The sequence below is a fragment of the Brachyistius frenatus genome, unplaced genomic scaffold, assembly GCF_029030835.1.
Source record: "Brachyistius frenatus isolate BFR_SWC_R1_liver_20210118 unplaced genomic scaffold, ASM2903083v1 Contig_21, whole genome shotgun sequence".
NCBI classification, from domain to species: Eukaryota; Metazoa; Chordata; class Actinopteri; family Embiotocidae; genus Brachyistius; species Brachyistius frenatus.
The window spans coordinates 4344613-4367799 of record NW_027210620.1 but is presented as its reverse complement, the minus strand read 5'-3'; the positions used below and the strand labels follow the sequence as shown (position 1 = coordinate 4367799).

The 23187-nt window shown below is 40.8% G+C and overlaps 2 protein-coding genes across 2 annotated transcripts; both read right to left on the bottom strand.

Annotated features, from left to right (window-relative positions):
- Nucleotides 1-908: 908 nt before the first annotated feature.
- hebp2 (heme binding protein 2) lies at nt 909-5574 on the bottom strand. Its single transcript, XM_069696584.1, has 5 exons — nt 4875-5574; nt 4639-4778; nt 3745-3883; nt 2825-3005; nt 909-2662 (listed from the first exon to the last, which is right to left on the bottom strand). The coding sequence occupies exons 1-5, from the start codon at nt 4966-4968 to the stop codon at nt 2482-2484; spliced, it is 735 nt and encodes a 244-aa protein (XP_069552685.1). The 5' UTR covers nt 4969-5574; the 3' UTR covers nt 909-2481.
- Nucleotides 5575-6714: 1140 nt separating this feature from the next.
- cmtr1 (cap methyltransferase 1) lies at nt 6715-16627 on the bottom strand. Its single transcript, XM_069696582.1, has 24 exons — nt 16187-16627; nt 15621-15725; nt 15175-15338; nt 14859-15017; nt 14620-14712; nt 14443-14514; nt 14124-14218; nt 13644-13716; nt 13319-13517; nt 13095-13213; nt 12845-12941; nt 12516-12648; nt 11683-11862; nt 11539-11595; nt 11358-11415; nt 11177-11245; nt 10746-10877; nt 9868-9993; nt 9493-9584; nt 8843-8911; nt 8617-8664; nt 8321-8433; nt 8048-8156; nt 6715-7877 (listed from the first exon to the last, which is right to left on the bottom strand). The coding sequence occupies exons 2-24, from the start codon at nt 15718-15720 to the stop codon at nt 7742-7744; spliced, it is 2493 nt and encodes an 830-aa protein (XP_069552683.1). The 5' UTR covers nt 15721-15725; nt 16187-16627; the 3' UTR covers nt 6715-7741.
- Nucleotides 16628-23187: the final 6560 nt, after the last annotated feature.

Genomic DNA, 23187 nt, shown 5'->3' with positions numbered 1-23187 from the left:
ACTCCGTCTTCACGGCACAATTGACCAGCTATACAGACAAACCAAAATCAATAGAAACCAACAGCAGTCTAGGAGGAACAAACTGAATCTAAAAAGTTTCTACAAAAAACAGTTGCCAACAATGTCATTTTAACACACATGCAGAGAGGACCACGACACCCACCGACATTTCTGACAGTTAAGAGTCTCCAGTTGTGCCTATTTACGACGTGACGCGCGGGTAAACTAATCAAATAAATAATACTTATCAGTCACACGGCCTGTAAAAACTTCATCACAATGTGCCGCTGCGTACTGTACAATCATTTTCTGCAGTTCATCTCCGTCACCAGAAAAGTATTTTTCCACACCCTGACCTACATATCAGCTTAAGTCTCCATCAGGCTCGAGGAGAGTTAAATTAAAATACACAACCGTGTTGCTGAGATTAAAACACTGAGCCTCATTATACATTTACTCTCCGCAGCAATGTTTCGCCTCACTGAGCACAGCCAATGAGATCAATCTGACAAAGATGGAGAGTGTGTGTGCACGTGCGTGCGTGCAGAGGATATAAAAAGATGTAATTTCTGCTGAGTATCTGAATATGATATTGGGAACAATCCTGCCACAAATAAAATGAATGGCTCAGCAGACATCAACCTGACGAGGAGGAGGAAGAGGGGAAGAAAGGACAAAGGGCGAAGTGAAAACTGGCAAGGATTTCATCCGGCTGATAAAAAGTCATAACCATAGAGAGGAGGGGAGGGGGGGTCGACAGGACCTTTATCCGCTACAGATCGGATAAACAACTAAGGGTAAAGTTTTATGAGGTTTTAGGATTCAGAAATCCCATCATGAAATCGGGATGACAAAAACGTAATCACACACTGGAGACGGAGGTCGTAAATGATCAGAAAATTCTATCATTTGAAGATGAGTTCCATTTATTATTAATGGCATAATAAATTTTACATTAGTTAACATCATTTAGAGGTAAGTAATATTTTCCAAGAGCCGTATATCTGTGTAGTGCCATTATTCCCTTATAAAGTACTATGTAGTACTCATAAAAAAACACAATTAATGCGATTTAACATATAAATTAGTTTCAAAAAAGGCTTAATGTTTCTGTAAGTTGGTATCTTAGACCGACCGCGCGCTGAAAATGTAAGTAGATCTGAGCCACGGTACACAGTAACTACACACTCATTAATTCATCATTTGTTGCATTCAAAAATGATGGATGACGAGACGTCAGTGATGCGACTGGTGCAGATCGACTCAGTCGTTTATCATAATGGATGTGATAGCAGTGGCAGTCAGTGAGGGCGTCCGACATCAGATAAATAGATTTACCAGCGTTTGTGAGACTGCACAGAGTTTGTGGCAGAGTCACCTTCCTCAGACCTACGCCGACTGACACGAGGGGAAAAAAACAACAACCTGCATCTACGTAAAAGGATAAGTTCACTTTTCTTTAAAATGTTGAAACAATGCTCGCATGCCCGTACGTACAGTAAATGTCCCTGTAATTGATCCTTGTGGTCGTACCGGATGTAAACGGGATCCCTTTAAAACATGGTTTATTGTAAGAGATGGGAGACACACTTTCACACGGACAATATCCCAAAGTGCACCTGATGTAAAACGTCTGTACTCATAGCTTGAGCTCAATGTCTATTTAAGCAAAATATACATTTTTGGTGGAAAATTGCGTTGTAATTTCATGGACCGTGAGTCCTTGTTGAGCAGTGGGAACGCAAAAAGGGAATTTAGTGTGAGACTAATTGTCAGCTTAACTTCAGACTGCAAATTTCACACAAAGAAAAGTGGATTTTGTCCACCATCTCTTCATCAGTTCACAGCCAGTATGGACCGATGGAACAAATGCGGCGACCCGTGTTTTAATGTACGCACAGACAGACCGGTGGTGACTTCAAGACTGACTTGAGAAAAAAAAGAAAAAAAGTGAACCTTTCCTTTCTTTCTTCATCCTGTTGAGTCTTTTTCTATTAAGATTTCACATTTATTGTTTTCCCATTTTTTTCAAATGACCATTAAGAATCAATGGATGAATAGTAGTTAGCAATGTGCGCAAAAAAACTAAACAAAACAAACAAAAAAATCTTAAAACTGATGTATTTTCAGCAAGTCATTTAAAAAGAATTGAGAGGCACTTATGGTTTTAAGATGCAGCAATTGAGAGAAACGTTTTCTGACTGCTTGGCTCCACCTGCTGGAAACATTGCCTCATTGTGACTACTTTTTCCTCCACGTTTAACCTGTTAAATGTTGTAGTGTGTTTGTTCTTGTTATCAAAGATTATAACGAGTCTAATTCATTAACTTTAAGTGAAAGTAGCAACTGATTTTTTTTTTCCTATTATAAATTCCTAAGTTCTGTCAAACTGTGAAATAATCACATTTATATCTTCATCTCTAATAAGTATTGCTGAGCTGCAGTCAGAAGGATACGATTTGATCTTTCGACTCTCTGCCGCTAAGCTTCCGTCTTGAGAACCCAGACCTCGTTCCTGCGGTTGGTCAGTTTGAAGGGGCTGTCATACCCGGCTGAGTAGAACGGCTTGTCGATGAATGGGACGCCGTCTCGCTTCAGGCTTTCCAGAAGTTTCAGGAGCTCTTCGCGCTTCGTGTTCTCATTGGCGAAACCGCCGAATGTCCTGGAAGAGGGGATCAGATGAAAGTTCTGCGTGTCAGTGCACTTTTTGGTTTTGACGTCTGCAAAAAGCATAAATAAATGCGCTTTGTTTTGGACACTTTCACACACTGTCAGCTTGAATTAACACGCGACGGTTTAAGCTGGTGCCGAGGTTGTACTCTACCTGACATACGCTGTGAACTCCTTCCTGTGCTCCAGAAACACCTGCGGGTCGCTCGGCTCCGGGGGACTAGCCTGATGCTCCTCTGGGATGTAAAAGGACACGGTGAACTGAGATTCACATGCAGGGCCGGCTGCAGGTTCCACGCGGCACGACACCGGCGCCGTCATCTCCACTTTGACCTCTGAGGAACCAGCAACAAAAGCACTCTCAGCAAAAAAAAACAACCAGGAAGACGCCAGCAGTCCTTTTCTAAGACGCGGCGATCAAACATAAATGCATCCTAATTGTTGTTAGAAATATAAGAATATTGATATTGACAAGCCTGATACGTGAGCAGTGAGTGTAAGATGTACACGGATCAAATTTTCTAAACATACAATCAGCTGCCGGCTGGTGGATCAAAACTTTGGTGCATAATGATACCTGAACAGATATTTGGCAGGTAACCACAATGTGTGGCAGATGAAGAGGATTAGACACCATGTTTATACATCACACTCTCCTTACGCTGCAGACCTCAGTAGACAACAACACAAACAATATCGACTCTCGTAAATAATGGTGCTGGAAAGTGCTGAGTAAGACAAAGGTGGAGGTGCTGCTGCAAAACTGCTGAGCAGGAACTAAAGTGCACTTTCTGCTGCATTTATTCATTAACTCGTTTGTCTTGAACTAAACGTATCTGTAAATTTATTCAGCAACATTTCTGCTTCTAATTAAGTGACATTTTATTTGGACCAGTTTGCGCACAACACCACAAAATAAAAGCCCCCCCCAAAATAAATGTACACCTTTCTGGCACAGTCTCAACAAAATAGAGAATATTGTTCGCTGCACAAATGTTGAATGAAGTTAGCGATGTTTTCATTTCGCCCCTTTGCTGTCGAGGTCACCGGGTTTTAACTTCGACGAAGACTCACTGTTGTGATTGTTGCCTTGAATGTAGCTGAAGAGTTTGCGGAAGCCGGCGTTGGAGGCAGCGTCCCACTGCGTGCCGCTCAGAGAGGTGCTCACCCAATTAGTGGCGTGGTATGTGCGGACCTCATAGTCTTGTCCCTCCTAAACACAAACGAACACACTCACTGAGGCTATTTTATATTTGAGGCCATGTGATCTGAGGACATTTTTCCTACACAGACACTGCAAATGTTTATTTCGCATGTCACACAGAAATTACGACTCCACAGTACATAGTTATGCCACGTGTTGTCATTGTTTTTTTTACATACAGCGAGTCAAACATTTAGATGTCTGCTGCCGCAAGTTGTCACCTCATTATATTAAGATATGTCACGACTTTTGTCACAGGAGGGATGTTTGGTACAAAAATCAAACCCGAATGCATCAAACACAAATGTTTGATGCATTTGAACGGGGTTTTTTTTTTGGTATTTTTTTCATTGTTTTGCTTCTTACTGTTCAAAACAACTAATATTTTTTTGGGGTTAGGGTCGAGTATCTACCTGTTGATGGACTAATTGACTAATATTTGTTTCAGCACTACAGAAAATGGTAAGAAAATCCACCAAGCACCACAAGATGGAACATTTACAATTATGTAAAAAGGAGAAACACAGCAGATCTTTTCATTTTCATCTTTTTTTTTTTTTTAAACTGGGGTCAGTCTAATCAAACGACTCACCGACTATCAAAGTTACTGTGGTGGACTTCTCTAAACTGTCAACTAAACATTTAAAAACTAACTCGACTCACACCACTCAGGTCTTAAATCCCATGACAGAGCTGTTAACATCTGGTCAAAGGTCTAAAGTTTCTTCTTTCTTTTTTTTTTTTACAAGGGAGGAAACATTTACCTTTTTCTCCTCTGCTGTGAATTTTGGATTCTGCAGGCTGGTTGAGAACAAAGCTTGGCCCACAGCTTTCAACATGACTGATGCAGCAGCTGGTCCAACACGCTTCTTCCAAGTGAGAAATATAGTTTGTTCTCCAACCACTGGAACGTATTGTGTGTAGAGGTAGGCAATGCAATATAGGCAATATAATATAGGCAAAATGAATCATTACCTTATATGTGTAATAACTTGCCTACCATTATTATTCTCTGTAGCTTTCCAGCTGACTTCAAGCACTTCTATCGGTGCATGAGGAACTTGCTTAGCTTTGTCTAGTGAAGAGGGACACATGACAGTCTCAGGGTGGACGATGTCCGTGTGCTATGTTTTGACTACATCTTTTCCTATAAATGTGTGACTGTATCTATAAGTTTTGTCAGACTCTCGATGCACGCTCTGTGTGCATGCGCCTGTCCTTTTCAGCTGAAAATAGAGTGACTCTTTGATAAATCTCATTAATACTTAGTAATTCTTGGTGATCATCATAAGAATCATTCTTAATGATACTTAACTTTGAATGTTACTTTTCCCGAATTTAAAAACTGAAGATATTTTTGCAGAGTTGTACGAAGCTGCGTTGATGATGTCATGGAAATGATGTATTTCCTTGTGAGAAATGAACAAATAGCAATGATCATTGTTATTCGTTTCTTCCAGCACTTCTCTATAACTTTCCAGCTGACTTCAAGCACTTCTATCAGTGTATGAGCAGCTTGCTCTAGTGAAGACAAAGCTCACACAACAAACCGTGGTACAATTTGTTGCATCGTTGTTATTTGTTCATTTCTCACAACGAAATACATCATTTCCACGACATGATCAACGCATCATCTTCAGTTATTCAATTTCGGTAAAGTGATATTTGTTGTTAAAACAAACTTAACGTTTTAACATTTTAAATTACTGAATAAAAATGAAAAAAAAATGAAAAAAAGAGCTGGTTACCTGGAAATTCACGCGTTTACTCCCTCCTATCACTGTGCGTGGAGAGCGTTTGTTTTCGTAACATCGCTTCCTGTTACAGACGTCTAAAAATCTGAAATCTGATTGGCTGAGTCAGTGACACTTCAAAATAAGAGAGGCCAATGGCCATGTTTCCATTTGGCTATTTATAACCCAGACATGTGATGTGACCAACAGTGGCCACCAAAAGTACAGGTGGAAACACAGTCCATCCCGAGGACGCTACTCAGCTGACATCCTCTGAATGTCAATACAAATAAAGGCAGCTCCACTTTCCTGTGTTCGTATCTGACCCGGTGCTCCGGTGTGGTACCGTCACGGTACCGTCACGTTACAGCAGGTTCGTTAGTTTGGGATTTAAAAAAAAAAAAAAAAAAATTTAACCTCCATTCACTCTTTCACCTGATCTGATCTGTGCCTGCTCATCTTTTCTACCTGCAGTTTAAACTCTTCTCATGCACCTGTTTGTCTTGTAGTTTATCTCCTATAATTTCCGGCCACATGTCTGGATTGAAGGAGCCAAATGGGACCAGCCTCAGAGTCCCGGCTGCTGAATAAATAAAACCGGAGAAAAGTTCAACTTTAGCCTCCATTTAAAGTAGTTTGAGTGTGTTTGCCGATAGCAGCTCCTACAACATAAATAAAAACCAAACTAATATCCATTTAAGAGGGATTATCTCAATGCAAAATAATGAGTTACTTGTAATTAATTCAAAAAATATTTCAGCAACATAATTCAGACTTAAAAAGTGACTGATAAAAAGAATAGTGGCACAATTAGGGAAATGCTACTTTTTGCACCTATGATCCAGCTCCTCTGTCCGCCTATATCAAACCTATGAAACTCACTTTTTACTGAATTACTACAAACTGACAACTGAAAAGCTGGGGACAGGCTGTACACCATGGTTTCTAGATATTTGTAAAGAAACAAAAAAAAAACACCATCCAGTGTAATGGATCTATAACATGCTGTGAGCTGGTGGGAACTTCAGTGGCCTTCAATCAGCTGAATACAGCCGTGGTTGTCACTAGTCGACATCTGATGTCACCAGACAAAGAGAGTTCTGGGAGCAGCATCCCATTTATTTATTTACTTTATTAATATTTACATCAGAAGGATCGTCAGCTAACTTTACAAGAGAAAAATTCATTCTTTTGCAGTATTCAAGAAAAAAAACGGAAAAAAACAAAACAGAGTCAGGCAATATGAGGTACAATAATAAAGAGGTGTTGGGGGTAGAAACACCCTAAAAACAAACAGGACACCTTCCAAATGTTCAACTCACATACACACATACAGTGAAAGATGAGGTACGGAAAAGAGAAAGCTGCTACATCTGAAACTGATATGCATGTTGAACTGATGGCGAGGATAAGACAGAAGATGACTGACATGTTTGTTGTATTACACTCTGAACAACCAGACCCTCATGTCTTCTGAGGAGGAACAGTCAGGCTTTAAAGCAGGTGTATAGCACGCAAGCAAGACTGTGTTTAGAGATATGGATGCATAGTTTAACATTTGTAACCTTACCTATCGTTGCTAATGTGATGTATGCAAACACACACGAGCATAGCACGGACGAGGAACTAGAAAAATTGGATCTATAGTGGCATGCAATTCAATGCAGAGACACCAGCAGCACCTTTTTGTCTCCATATTGTCCGATGAGGCAAGTCCTATTCATTACCATTCAGAGAGCCAACGGCAGTGGAAAAGGCGGAAAGACAGGCCGGTTTGTCAAATGTCTGTTTCTTACGAGGAGTCCGGATGTGACTGCAAGAAACAGCAGCAAAAGATTTATCTCGTCAGCTGCAGAGCTCCAGCTACAACCTGATAATAGCTTCTCTGAACGATATATGGAGCACCTTGATAAGGGCCATAAAGCAGTTTATTAACTGATATCTAAATGGACAATAAAAAGAGTGGATTCAGAAAAAAAAAAAAATCAGCTGTACTGTTTTTAAAAATCATTTCTTTCACTGTCAAATTGGACATTGATCAATGAACTGCATTATGTCCCTTTTCAAGGCTCCAAATGCTCAGTAACATAGTGCACTCTGTGTCCAGGTTGGAGCTGATGAAGCTCTGGGACTTTCAGGGTTGGTAGTTCTGGTGGATGAAGGACAGCACATCGTTTTTGGACAATTTCTCCGGGTCCACCCGGGTTTGAGAATCGTGAACTATGACCCCTTCCACCCAGGCCCAGAAGAGCCGCTCAGAGTGGCAAACGCTGACGAAGAAGACAAAGAAAATGCAACTCAAATATCATAATAGCAACCAACACACTCGGATCACCACCGGTCACAAATATTAAATCACTGCAACGACACCTCAGACACATTATGGATAAAGTAAGGAGATAGTTTATAAAGAGATTTACAGAGTAAGGACAGTACATACTGGAAGGGAGCAGCGGCATTTGATGGCATTATGTAGGTGGACTCATTGGTTAGTTTATTAAAGAAGAACTTCATTTTGGAGTTTTTACTGTACGCCATCGTCCACGGCGCTGCAGCGTGGAGGAGAGAAAGGATTCGTCTCAGAAATTCTGCACGCTTTCATTAGAAAAATAAAAAATAACCCACATCCCTCAATCTTTACACACTCACTCACAAACTATTTTGCTCACAGGATTGTTGAGGCTTACAGTTAAAACACCACACGCGTACGAACCATTGGCAGTCTTGATGATGTAGAGGCCCGTGGGAAGGAAGTGTCGGTCGTCTCTGCCGGTGTAGGAGAGTCGAGGGGCGCCTCCTGAACTCTTTGTTACCTTCATCTCGAGTCTGCGTGGGGAAAGATGAAACGGGATGTTTCTGGACAATCTTTTCTTACGAGAAACAAAAGTACCCTTGATGTTGAATTATAAGTGAAATCCTAAACATTTCGTCGTAAGAACAATTATAGGTACCGCAACGTTATATACTTCACAGTACATGGTGACAAATGGGAAAGCTGTCCTGTCGTACCTGACGAAGATTTTCTCCATTTCCTCCAGCCTGTAAACCTCCTTCACTCTGTTTTAGAGACACAGATGATGGATTCACTGTCAGTATTATGGAAAATCTTTACAATTCCAAAGACCTCCAAAAAAATAGTTTCATTACATTTTTGCTATGATTTGACCAAACTGATTAATGTGAGATTTCCATAATCAGAAAATGTGTTGTTTGGATTCCAAATTTAAGTTAGTACCTGATCGGGTTCATGTCAGGTCTGCTGGGTTTAGCCACTGCCTTCACAAACTTCTCAGCCATCTGGATCCTAGACATACAACAAGCATCATTTAGTTATAACCACAAAGAATATTCTCTTGTGGATATCAAGACTGCAACTCTATCTAGAGGAGCGACTCTCTCTGAATGCTGGAGGCGGTAGTCGCTGCGCTCTATGACACCATAATTGTTTCCTATAGTTTACTACCAAAAACAATCTCCATAGAGTTTTACATCTCCTCTCTATGGAGCTCTACCAAGAACAGGCGGTTTTGTGTCTGCGTCTTTAAGGAGTAATGATATCAATGGCGCTCTCTTCTTATTGGCTGACTTGGCGCATGTCCAGCTCTGCAACGGAATGACTGCTTGGTTTTTTTCTTCTAGATAAAAGGTTGGACAGAGGGCAGTGCTGAGGGCGGACATGCGACATAGCGGGCGTCCAAATTTCTCATCAAAACAGCAGAGCTGCTGAACACGTGCTGTGTGCATTTATCTGTGGACCGAGCCTTGCGACACTTTCACACTACTTAACGTAATGTAATACTTATACTGCACCTTGGCCTGCTTTACAATCAAAAAAAGAAAGAAATGAAAACCTGAATTTAGAGGATAAAAGTGACAATGTCCTACCGTTGGTTGAAGTGTTGATCTCTTACATCAGTGCCGTTCAGTATTAGTGCGTCCATTACGTGAACTGCGTTGATTCTACGTTGAGCTTTGCCCTGAGGACCAAACGGACAGTGTAACAAACACAAAGCCGGAGCTTAAAAACTGTATCTTTCAAGTGTATCTGAAGCAAAATGCAAGTCACACTTTTTGATTATAATTGTGAAGAATACGGAGGACCCCAAAGGGCCTGAACCCTGCTGTCGTTTAAAATGCTATAAGCAGTATAACGTACAGCAAAAAAACTAAAAAGATGATAAAAAAAAATGTAGCCAAACATAAAGATTTTGAAAAACTGGCTTCCCCACTCCCTCTGTTCTTTTCTGTCCTCCCTCTCACCTCGCCCTTCAGCTCTTGGACAATTTCCACACTTAGAAGTGTATCTCTTGGCAGCTCCAGCTTGAAATTCTCCATTTTCTTCCAGCGCACCGGCATCTTCCCGTCCCACGTGTATATCTGAGACTTCTGCAAAAGCCAGGAGAAAATAAACAGCAGATAAGGAGATGAAAATAGGTTCAATCACAGGTCACACTGCATACAAACAGTAATGCCTCTAAGATTGAATGGATCGGTTTGTCAGCTTTGGATTTGAATATTTTACAGAAGAAATGGAAACGATCTCACACATTGAACTGGCCTGGTTGTCCCATTACTGTATGTACTGTTGTACTGATAGAAGTAAAGCAGAAAGATGCTATCTAACGCCAAATAAGGAAATCATGAAAAAGGCGAGCTGTGAATAACACACCGATGAGCCAAACATTATGACCACCTCCGTCTTATATGCTTTTGGTTATTTTCCATCCAAACAGCTCAAACCTGCCCGAGGCAGCGACTGTACAAAACTTCTGAAGGTTGTATTTGGCAGATCCTTTAAAGGTGCAATATGTTGATTGCACCACCCTGTGGCAAAGCTTGGATAGTAAATGAATGAAATGTGACGCTGAACATGCGACGTTTCTTTTAGACTGGTAGGTAAACAATCCATTACAAGAATTACACAAAATCGGACTAAACTGCCATACTGAGGGAAGACTAGACTGCCCATTTATCCCATGTCCAAAATGTTGACAATGAGAATCAACTGCTCACTTAATGTACAGTATGTCCCAGACATTAATAATGATGTCGTATGCTATCTCTGAGTGTTCATTATGTTTCTTTTTGGTGTGACACAAAACAAAAGTTCACGACTTTCACTGTCTCATAATACTCACCCCCAGTGCTAGAAGAAATATCTGCTCTCCACCTCCCACAATGCACCTGTGGTCCAGGATGTGACGCAGCTTATCAAGCGTGCTGGCATTGAGGGCAGTGAGTTTACACTGGAACGACTCCATTTCTGAATTCTGAGGTGTGACAAATAGAGGGAGAATTAGGGATGGAGAGCAGATCAATTCAACATTTTTGATGAGACAACCTACAACACTGTTTCTTATTATTAGATTTGATCAGAGAAATCGACCTAAAAATATTTTAAGTATATATTTATCGGTATTGAAGTCAATATGAAAAGTGTATATTGAAGAAAAAGTCTGCCTGAAGTGCTTCCATTTTGACTTTCTTTATCACCAATCTCAAAACAGATTCAGCACCAGAAGAATTACACCCTGCAGGACTTCCTCTAATCCCAAATTTATCAACTGACCTTGACCAGTTCGTAAAACTTGGACTTTGGGTCTGAAGGAGCAGGAGTGACTCTGGCCTTGTCTGGAACCTGTAAATGGACATAAATGTTTAAATAACTTGAATCTACAACATTGCACTATAATTCTATTCGTTACATTACAGTCCTTCAGTTTAGCACGCCTATAAGTTTCTCTCCTCACCCCCCAGAGCTTCAGACACTCCTTCCTGATGTCGGCTTGCCTTGGCTCTGAAAGTGTCCTAGGGGTTTTGCGGCAGAGTGACAAGAGTCAGTTTCAGACATAAACACCATCTCACATACATGGTTATATCAAAGAGAAGACAAATGGACATAAACAGATGGGTACGACAGTAGTTACTCACGGGTCTACAACAAAGGCGTGGATCTTAGCTAACGCCTTGATCTGGACTACACAGAGGCTGCAGGGACAAATAAATTCAATCTCTGTAAATCAATCTGTTTAAATTGCAGTGATTACAGCCTTAGTTAACACTGTGTGTTTGTACCTCTCATTGGAGTTGACCATGAACTGGTAGAAGTCCGTGTCTTCTTTGATGATACTCAGCGGAACCACATCTGTAACATCTGTGTCCGTATTCCTGAGTTGGTTCAGTTTCAGGTTGACTTTGAACATGTATTCCCTGACGGCTTCTGAACCAGGTTTCAGACCACGGCACACGATGTATCTGTGGGTGACGATGTCAGAAAAGAGTCGTTTCATTTCGCTCAGGAGAGAATTTGATTCAACAACTCTCTCGTCATAATCTAAATCTCTGATTGGCTCTGTAGCAGAAAAGACCGTTTCACGCCCTCCTGTTGAGACACACCACATATTGAGTGTGTTTACTGGTGTAAAAATACTGTCCATTCAACAACAAAGACAAATCCAAATTAAAAATATCTGCCTTCAGACATTTTTCCAATTTTTTCTTTATTTGTTATATTTATTACCGGCACTGGCAAATTATATGTTAGAAACAGACCACTGAGGCTAAATGAACCAGTCAAATAAGTCTACGACTGTTTGTTTCTGCCATTTTTTTTTTTTTTTTTTTCACTTGGCATTGAAATATCCAATTAAAAAAAAAACACTCTGGTTGTGTTGTTGGTCTTCTGCTGTATACAATCCACTTTTTTGTCTACTTAAATGTCAACAAATCACATTCAACAGCCCTGATTAATTACTTCACACTCTTTGGTCCAGCAGATGCTCAGATGAAGATGAATTAATTTATGGGGGTTGTAGTCTTGATATCGGTTTATGAAGAATAACAAAATGTAAACATCCTCTTGCACAGTGACCATATGCACACATTCAGGCACACTGGCGCCGGCCTACCTCTCAGAGTTGGCAGGCCGGCTGGTGACAGGTTTGAAGAGGGAGATCCTGTCGAAGCAGAGGTAGAGCAGGTAGACCAAACCCACGCTGAAGGGAGTGAAGAGGTCAAAGGTCTTACAGACAAAGTGGCCACCTGGAGACAACAAAGAAAGACACAATAACTTAGTGTGGCGATGGAAACGTACCGCACACTGCAAACGTACGGCTCATAAAAATATGGAGGGTGTCGGCATGACTGAAGACGGAATTCAGAAACACTAGGAGGTGTGCACTTTGCCAAAGAAGAGCCATTGATAGGTATGCAGACTGACTAGGTGACTCGCACATACCTGTCCTGAGTGTGGAGAGCGCCGTGAGGAACTGACAGAGCGTCAGCTGTTTGCTCAGGATCTCCTGGATGTTCTCTTGGCCTTCCACAGAGAAACCCTACAAGAGACAGAGATCACACCAAAACTGATCTTAATATTAAGTTCAATCCGCCGACAGTGAGAATCGGAGACCTTCTCTGTCTAACGTGTACATTTTTTGGGGATCATTTGAATCAACAGCCACCGATGTACTCTGCAGAAGAAGTCTTACCCCGTCTGCCATGAGGGTGTGCAGCCCTCTTCTCTCTGTGCTCTCCATGACAAAGTTTCGGAAGGCAGTCACGTTTTCCGGCCGAGTAATGTCGCCGTCCCCATCCACCCCCCCCTCACCTGGGACATATGGAGGTCAAGCTTTCACTGAATCATTCACCACCTGAAACGTAACCCATGTCTCTTCTCCCCTGGGATGTGATGTGCAGATTTTTATTAACGTACCGTAATAAGGCTCGAACAGCTCACTCGGCGCTGCGTAGAAATCCTCCAGTTTGAAGTCACAGGGTCCTTTCAGCGTCATGCCAAAGCCCTTCGCGTGCCAGCGTCGCTTCCACAAGATGTACTCTGAAAAGCCTCCAGGTCCGGCACAAACGTCGCCAAAGTACAGAAGCTCGCCCTCGCGGTCTCTCGTCAAATATTTCTACATAATGAGAGTTTTTTGGGTTGTTTTTTTTTTAATCACACCATCTGTTCATGTTGGGCTGCGTGTTGTGATCCAACAAAGGTTCAGTACAGCGCTCATCATCAGTTACTCCGACCCACTCACCCCTTGAGAATCCTTTGGGTTGGTGAACATATTGTCGAAGCAGTGGTCGATGTTGCCTATTTTCATAGCTGCTCTAAATACAGGAAAACACAATTTGTCACTGGCAAGTAATAATAAATTCTCTTTAAGCCACGTAAAAAGAAAAACAGCTGTAAACTATTAATCTCGCAGTAACTAAAGGACTTCTTTCAGGAATTAATACTATTAACAGTTATTAACTCCATTGTCACATAATTTACTTTCACGCAATTTATCATAAATAAATGACTAATAATAGCAACAAGTTTTAGCCCTTTTGACAGACAGAAAGACGTTTGATGTCCATTCAAATGTAAAACAGTAAATAAAATGTCAAAATCTCACTTTAACGCAGCCTTTTCTTGTATCTGAAAAATAAATTTCAACTTCTCAAAATAGTAGAAAACCTAAATATTATCCACACTGATGACTGATCCAAACTGTCGCTAACTTAAAACTGACCTGTTGAGGAAGATACCTCCTCTTATCGTCTCATAAGGGTTGGAGCGAGTCCGTGCTCTCCTCATCTCCTCGCCCTCCAGGTTATCAAATACTGTCTAAACATCATGCAAACAAAGTAAGCTTTTATTATTAGACACCACAGGTATACACGTTTAAATGCACAGAGACGGTTTAACATGCAGCCTAAGTAAGACACAGGTTCGATCTTTATGTCTAACGTGTGAACTGTCCATCATCAGTTTCGCATCTGTCACAGTTTAACTTCCTCGAAGGAATCAAATGAAACAGAAGTGAACCGATGTTGTATGTTACAACCCACCTTGCACCGTAGAAGAGTGTGCAGGAGATCTTCTGTGCAAAACTCTGTCTCATCTTCAATCTTAAGTTTTCTCTGTAATGGAATCAAAAGCAAGAATTAAATATTCATAAAGCAAAGAGGAGGCTTGGATATTACGTGGTGCTTATCTCTAAGTCTGTGTTGTGTTTTTGCATTTACCCGTCCCAGAATCATCCAGTCCCTCAGCTCATCTGCATCTGGGGTCTCTGTAGTGGATTCAGGGAACCAGTCGACTTTCTCCACAGCGCTGGGCTGTGCAGACAAACAGAAAAAAAAAAGATAAAACGAAGTGATATGTGTAAGTGACAGTGGCTTGATTCCAAAGTGGTATTTTAAACGTGAAAACGGACTGGAAAAACTTCTGAAAACAAGAAATGGTGATTTTCAACAATGCCTACCTGCGGTTCATCACGCCAGTCAACATTGAGCTCTCCCTGAAAACCCTGCAGAGTGAGGCCGAGACCCCTCCTCCCTCGCTGGGTAGAAGTCTCAATGATCTCCTTGCGTCCCTGGCCAAACTTTCCCAGACCTTCGCCTTCTCGGAAGCCCATCTTGGCCTGATGTTGTCAGGGAACAATCTTGTTTATTTCTTCTGAATACTTTGCAAAAATAAACAAACTCTTTAAATCACATAATACCTACAGTTTAAAGTACTGCAATAAAGACTCCAAGACAGTGAAACATCTACGCTTATTGAGGTATCCAACACATTACCATGAGCTTCTGTGACACACTGTTGTACATGGAGAAATTAGAGGAGGCCTGTGTGGAGGCATCAGTGTCTTGGGCATCAAAGGATGATGATGATGATATGGATGGCATGGAGAAGCCCGGTCTGTGATCCTCCTGGTCACTGAGGGAGTCATTTTGGCTGGAGTCTGGACGGGACAAAACCACAGACAAACATGGACAAACCAGGTCGTTTAGAAACACGAGCAGACAGGCGAACTATCCGACTGAACAACCTTAATCATCATTAATCTAATCTAATCACTCTTCTGCCGCGTTACGATCTTGCACTGAACTAAGTTCTCAAATTTGGAGAAACCGGGATCCCATTTTACTTAATTGTTCCGTGAAATGGCAAATCACATCTCTATTGAGTAACTTTCAACATTAACTATAGGAGGGTTAAAGAGGGGCGATGCGAATTGATCCACCTTGTCTGGATAATCGTGACTCTTCGTCTGAGCTGCTGTCATCACGAAGCCTCTTTGCCCCCTGCAGGGGTGCCAGAGCTGCGTCACTTCTTCTCTTCATGGTGGCTGAAAACAAAATGAAAAAAAATATTTTGTCAGAGGGATGAAGTGTGAGGACAGAAGAGAAAAGCAAGGACTGTGACAGGTATCCACCATGTTTTAAGGCAATTAAATAAAAAATATGTATATAAGTTATAAGTTTGCAGATGTTTCCGCACTCAAAACCACAATCAACCAACAAACTGACTCACAGATGGGCTAAAAAAAAAAAAAAAAAAAATCAAACTGGAACTAATCACAGCTTTAACAAACGTGAAACCTTGTTTATTTGATGTTATAAAGGAGTTTATGTGACTGTGTTACTTTCTGCAAAATGAGATCAGATGTAGAGAAAAGCTGCAAACAGTGTAAACATTTGGTTTACTTGGGCATCCTTATTTTTTATTTTTTTAATGCGTTAACATTACATTCATAAGAGGCGTAAAACTGTTGCCTACTTAACGTAACAATATCACGCAGGCAAATACCTTTTCAGTCCACACTTGACAGAAACTGCAAATAAAACCATAAATCTCCAATTCTGGGGGGAAAAAAAAAACTGCCGCAAATATGGTTATGTTGTATACATCTTGAAAAACTGGCCCGCGTCAGTCTCCGGGATTTAGTTTTGCAGAAAAAACGACCATCGGACTTCTGTGTCGGTGTTTTTGTTTTCAGTGAAACGAAACTGCGCAGCTGTAGCGGCGTTAGCTGTTAGCTTCCGTTAGCCAGCTGTTTTTTTTTTTTACCAGCTCAGAAGGACAACTTCACTCTTCTGCGGTGACACAGCATCGACAGAACGTTAATTCCCCATGTGTTTCCGATTTGTCCAGTTATGTTTTTATTTTCAAGGTAGATTTTGGAGTAAATAAACTGTTTGTGAAGTTTACGTTAGCGCGCGTTTTGTGTTTAGAGCGTTCAGGGGGTCCTTCTTCACCTGACGGCGCGCAGCAGTGACGCAACGGACGTGGCGTCTGTCCAGATAAGTGCCTTTTTTTTTAAAAAAAAAAATGGTTCCCCTAGGTTTCATTTATTTGTTGTACTCGTTTTTCAGTTTTTATTGGATTATAACTGAATTATTTTCATACGGATACGGGATGCCGATATCTGAACTTTTCAACTTAACGTTTCAAACAAATCTAATGAGCACGGCATGAGTGTAAACACAGGCAGCTTGAAGTTACACTCAATGTACTTATTCAATGTATTTTCCTGTGTCTAAGAATAACATTAGCTGAGCCAAATTTGCATAAAACTTTAATTGCATTGTTCTTTGAGTGATTAAGTGATTAGAATTTCCTCATCAGTCTCGCATGTCTGTAAGATTGGGCTAATCTGTTCCTGGCGTATGAGTCGAGGGATTCTGATCTATCAGTCAAAACAATTACAGGCTGTCTCCAGTAGTACTTTGAAATGGTTTATAAAAACATAGGCTTTGTTCACATTCGTTCCTGTAAGAAGGAAAGGCTTTCGGTTATCATGTTTGAACTAAATGTTATTCCTTTTGCAAAAGGCACCTTGAACCAAATGTGTCAGTACTTCGCATGCATTCACTGATGAGTCTGTGAAATCCTTCTCAGAAGAAACGGTCAAATCCTTGTGTTCGTGACACCAAACAGATGACCAGAGGAAGCAGCAAGGCCTTACTTCCTGACAGTAATTGTGTTCTGAAAAGACACAATTTGATTTTGGCTTCTTTAAAATAAATAAAATTAATGTCTCAGTGAAGGTCATATGGTTGTGCAAAAATGAATAATTCAGTAAAACACCAAGGTCAAGTGAGTTAAAAGAACTAATATTTTTAAATATTTATATGACTGAGACTGTTTATTGCCCAGATTTGAAGGATATACTTACAGCTTGTGATTTTTAACCATTATGCAGGCTGGGAAAGGCAGCAGCTCGTCACCCAGGACCCCGAAGAGGAATAAATATAAACAATACATTTCTTGATGATGGCTGAGATGTTTTAAAAGTCAGGTGTCCATTATATAGACATGCTTGTTTTTGCTCCAGACACCGGTGCCAGATCCTCTTTGCCATTTTCTCAATGGGGATAACTTTTTAATCGTACTTAATTGTTAGAGCGACGCCGCACTGACCCCTGCAGACGTCAATACAGCGTTGCTTTGTTATCTGTTGATGGGGTTATGTCTTTGTTCCCTACATAATTGGTTGCCAATGCACGCAGGACATCTCTCACAACATTAATCCACACGACTCCAGTGGCTCTGCTAATCCATCACTGACACAAATGCACATACACACAAAGACACACACAAACACAGTCCAAACCCATGTGACCAGCTTATGCAACAAAGCCAAGGCTTTATATGCTACCTGTAGACACCGGACGGTCTCAGGAGAGATCATCACAGTGTAGGTGTGTGTGTCTGGACACAGGGGAGAGCTGCCGCTGCTGGTGCCACCTTCTCCCTGGTGGAGAAGACCGAGGCCAAAGAGACCCACAAGGCAAAGAAGCAAAGGGAATACTGGTGATAAAGTTGCCTAGCAGAAACTCCTAAAGGGACGGTTGCAGAGTCGTTTTGTGGTCTCAGCTGTGAAGCACTGGAAAGAACAACAACAATGTTTTTTCGCATCCCCCGACTGACCCCTGGATATATTAGATACCTCCAGGTGCGTAAGATGCTTTAGGGTGATTTTGTTCTTTATATTGCTTATTAGTTTTGGACATCTAGGGACATCTGCAGTGGCGCAACAGCGGAGGAAATTCTATTAGACCCTCTAATAAGAAACAACTGCTGAGCTGTAGATTCAAGGCCCTGCACATTTCCCTCTGTTATAGTAAAAAGTAGGGGTTGCATTGTAGCAAACAGGTCCTTTGTATGTAGATTTTAAACTTAACAAACTCCAGATTTATTTTGATGTTGGGTTTTTGTATAAAATAGATTAACTGTTTGAGTGAAACTAAAAGATTCAACATGAATGGCATTAGATTCATGTTGAATTGTATCACTTCACTGGCCTGAGAGCTCATTTTAAACGATACCGCTGACTCATCACGGTGCACAAAGGGCCGTTTCTGTGTGTGTCATGGCAGGATTTAGGATAGAGGATTACAGCAGCCAGTCTTTGAATGGATTTGAATCAGATTGCCTTAGCTCCTCAGGGTCAGGTGAATGCCCTCTAATTGGATCTCCGAGGGAATAGCATGAGATCTATGTTCACAGTCACAGAAGTGGGTATTTCAGACACCTGCTGCTGTATTTCGAAACCTACAGTATGTTTTTAAAATGGGAAGCTCATTATCTGTGTCTCAGCTTGTCCTAGTTCATGTTCAAGAGTGATAAAACAGGATTACACAATGACTGTCGTGTCATTTTTGTAAACAAAACTCAAACATTTCATACATTTTTATGACCAATAATATTTGTGTGTCCAGTGAGAAACATGCATCTCCAAAATATCAACTCTTCATGAGCTAATGAAAATAGTCCTATTTTTAGCTTAATTTTCAGAAAATCTAATGAACTGTTAAATGCATTTTTAAGAGAACCCTTAATTTATCTGTAAAATCATTAACATAACAGCAATATACTTAGGAAATAACTGAATTTATATCTGGCTTTAGGACATGTCTTGGATTGGCTGAAAAGTCTGAGACGACTTCAAACCCACAGAGGACTGAAACACAGGCAGTAACTGTGTGGGTTGGTTGAACATAAATCCAAACTTGACAGAAAGGGAGGGTCTAGTGCGTCTCTTCCCCTATGGTAAGACCATTGCGGGGATGAGGCAGTTGTGTGACCACGGTCAAAATCTTTACGGACTCTACCGCGGCCAGAGCCAGGAGGAACGTTGTTGACCCCGTGCCTCGGTCATCATCGTCTCTTGGTGATGGCGGTGCCCGCTGGTGGTTGTCATTGGCTGCATGGCTGGTGGTGACCCCTGCTCTCTCTTTCAGACTCAGTCAGTCCAGACTGTGCTGCAGAGCCGGGAGAACCCCGCCATGCCACGAATGGCCTTCCTGCTGGGTCTCATGGGTATCAGCATGTCCAGCTACAGCACCCATCAACTCACACTGAACTACAAGCCGTCGAGTCACCTCTTTAGATGAAATGGATGGAGGACACTAACACACTGTTTTACTCAAAGTAAAAGTTGTTTTGGGAAATCAACTTATTCTGACTGCTGTTTCTTTGCTTCCAGTAGTGGAGACTCACGGAAGTTAAGACATTTTCCGGCACAAAACTGCAAATTGATGATTTAACAATTTTGAAAAATTACCTTATTTGAATTTTAAATTGGCATCAGCCTCTAAATTTTCACCAGGAAGTAAATAAGAATATTTCCCAAAACATCAAACAACTTTTTGAACAGCAACATGGAAATAAACAACAACTACTGATTGAAGTGATGCTACCAGATTCTATGTTTCTGTTTAGTTGTTTTTCTTTGTGCATCCCTAATAATCCCCTCCACGTGGTTCAAGTATAATCTCGTCCATGTTCTTAATTTATTATGACTTTGTTGTGTTTGAGTTGACAAGATTGTTACCTTAAGGCTTCAGCAGTTCAGTAAAGAGTATAAAAAAAAACTCCCTTCTAAAACCTACCTCTGAGCACAGTGCGGTTTTTGTATTAAATGTGATTGGTATGCAGTGACACAGAAAGGCAGTTTATGGTGTTTCTCCTGAACGTGGTTGATGTTGCACTGGGACCACAGTCCCTCCCCGTGTCCCATGCTTTATCATGGGAGCATTCAGTTAGATCTGGCCCTCAAAATTTATTCACAGAGTAAACACATTTTTCTTCAAATAGATCAATGGTCTTTAAAGACACTAAACACAGCCGAAGAAATCTCCCAAATCCTCATTCTTACTTCCTCTCTGATATTTTGGCTCTCTGTGATGTAAAACAGAGATCCCATGACGGCCAGTTTTGAAGTGTCTGGACTTTTTTGCTTTTTGGGGGATTTCTTTGACAGAAAAACACAGAGAGAGAGCGAGAGAGAGATAACATCAGAAGCAATCAGAGAATCAATGTAACTAAAGTCAGATTTCACTCTTGATTCTGGAGTTGACAGTATGAGTTTCTAACATCTGTCTCTGTTGTTACGAAATACCAGAGAAGCAAGTACAATCTGTTTGGCTGCCCTCAACTACTCTGAAATGCACAAAGAAAAACATTCTTCAAACATAAACATAAGAAATTTGTAACATTTGACATGTGAACTAAGCAATTTTGCACTTTTTGTGTACATAACTTGTATATATGCATGTACATATTACTTGGATGCATGTATATATTACTAGGCTGCTGAATGAGATTCGTAGAAGATGACATGGAGCGCTACTAGCCTGTGTTGTGAGCTGGACTGGGCGACATCTAGCTGGATTGACACAAAGCACTTCTGAGTTGTTGTCAGGCAGAGGGACCAGGACAGCCACCCTGGATACCACCTGGCCCAACATGTCAATCCACCTGGATCTCCCCCAGTTGCACCCCACTGTCAGAAAAGATGAATGTAGATGAATGACCACTAAGGTCTCTTAACATATGCTGACTTTTGTTGCTGTTGTGGTGTTGTGCACAATGCTTTTCAATGGAAAGAAGTAACTTTGACAGCATATGAATGTATCACCGACAAAGAATGAAAACAAGCAGTTAAACTGTTATTGTAAAGATGATGGTGTCGTAACCTCCTGGTTTAAGCAATCGGTGGTTATGACAACAGTTTAAATCAGAAATATTAGCATGTAGGCAGGTGACAAGGAGGGAACACTGATACAGTGACTTCTCAAAGATCCTCTTCGGATGCATATCAGGAACCTTGGTTCAGGAACCTTGGTTCTTTATGTATTTAGCCCTGTGACAGGGATTCTCATCAAACAAGGAATTTCAAATGGATGTAGGATATTGATAATGTCAGGATGATTGTAAATTATTTTGCCGTGGTTGTTATCGTTCATTGTTGCTGCAGTTGCTTAGCTTGTTTGTCAGATTGATGTTTGTTTAAAGTTTGAACTCTGTGTGAAATAAAAACATAAAATGTCTTGATATCTGCAGATCATCTGAGTTTGTAATGCGAATTGTGTATATTTACTCTAATTGTATGCAAAAACTTACAACTTGCAAGGTTTTCAGGAATTTGTTTGTTCTGTGATTAATTTACAGATAAGTTTCATCATCTAAATGACATGTAGGTGCTTTTATAGAGTTGAAATAGTTTATGTTGTAATATATATATAGTTTGTAAGCGTTATAGTTGTGGTGATATTATTTTTTTTAGGTTTGCCTCAGTGAACAGCAGCAGTCTAAATGCACCACAAATAACTTTTGAACCTACATTATTTTACATGATTTAATGACTCTGCGTGACTTATTAAATCAGTAAAACTTCAGACAAGGTTTGGTTTGTGTCTCCTGTGACTTTCTGAACAATGCTGTGAAGAATAAAATGAGAAGAAAGAAATACTTTCTTCCTGCACTAGATGTCAGCATAGATTTTCAGCCATTTTCTCATACTGAGACAACAAGTGAATGAGTTTTACTCTTAGATTAATCATTAGGTTATGCAAATTTGCATGCTGGACAATATGTTTGGTGAAGGAAATGACCCATACCTTATATAAGTAGTGGCTTATTATCAGCAGAACAAATATTTGAAGAAGAAAAATAGGTATTTCATAAATCTCCTCTGCAGTCCCAACTACAATCAAAGGGCAAATATTCTTCTGAATAGGTGCTCAAGTCACATCTGGTTTCTGGTAAGCATTTCTAAATCCATTCATTTATGTGTCTCACTTGTGGTTTGTCACTCTCCACTTGGAAATCCTGAGATATTGTTTCCTAACAACAGTTTCTTGCTGATTCATCCTGGCTGAGCTCAGTCAAGTTGATCTACTCATCAGACAGTCACCTCCAGTGTTTGTAGTTAGCTGCTAGCATCTGAAGTCTACGACACCCAGTTCTGACCCAGTTAGAGATGTAAGCTGCTTTGGGAACAAGTCCAAATCTGTCCCAGCAGGAGCCAGTCGGCGTTACAGTTGTGACACTTACAGATTAGAGTTGAACTTCACAGAGAAAATGTGTGGGAATATACTGGGAGCTCGCAACACCTATCGTTCTTAACACTGGTTTTGACCAATGTTATAATACCTGCAGACACAAATATTTACACCAGCGCGGCTGCCAGAGACCTTTTTGTGCAGGTAAACATACCTGTTCCTTTGGGCTTTTTTTTTTTTTAAAGAAACAAAATCAGGTTCCCAGCCTAAGTAGGAAAAAGAGTAGTGAGGAGCAGGTAGACACATTTTTTTTTTACTCTGTCTCACTTTCTCAAAGTTCACAAATACACACACACACACACACACACACACACACACACACACACACACACACACACACACACACACACACACACACACACACACACACACACACACACACACACACACACACACACACACACAGAGAGGTCCTTTGTGTGTCTGTTTCAGTGCCGTCTCCTCAGGAGTCTCTTGTTA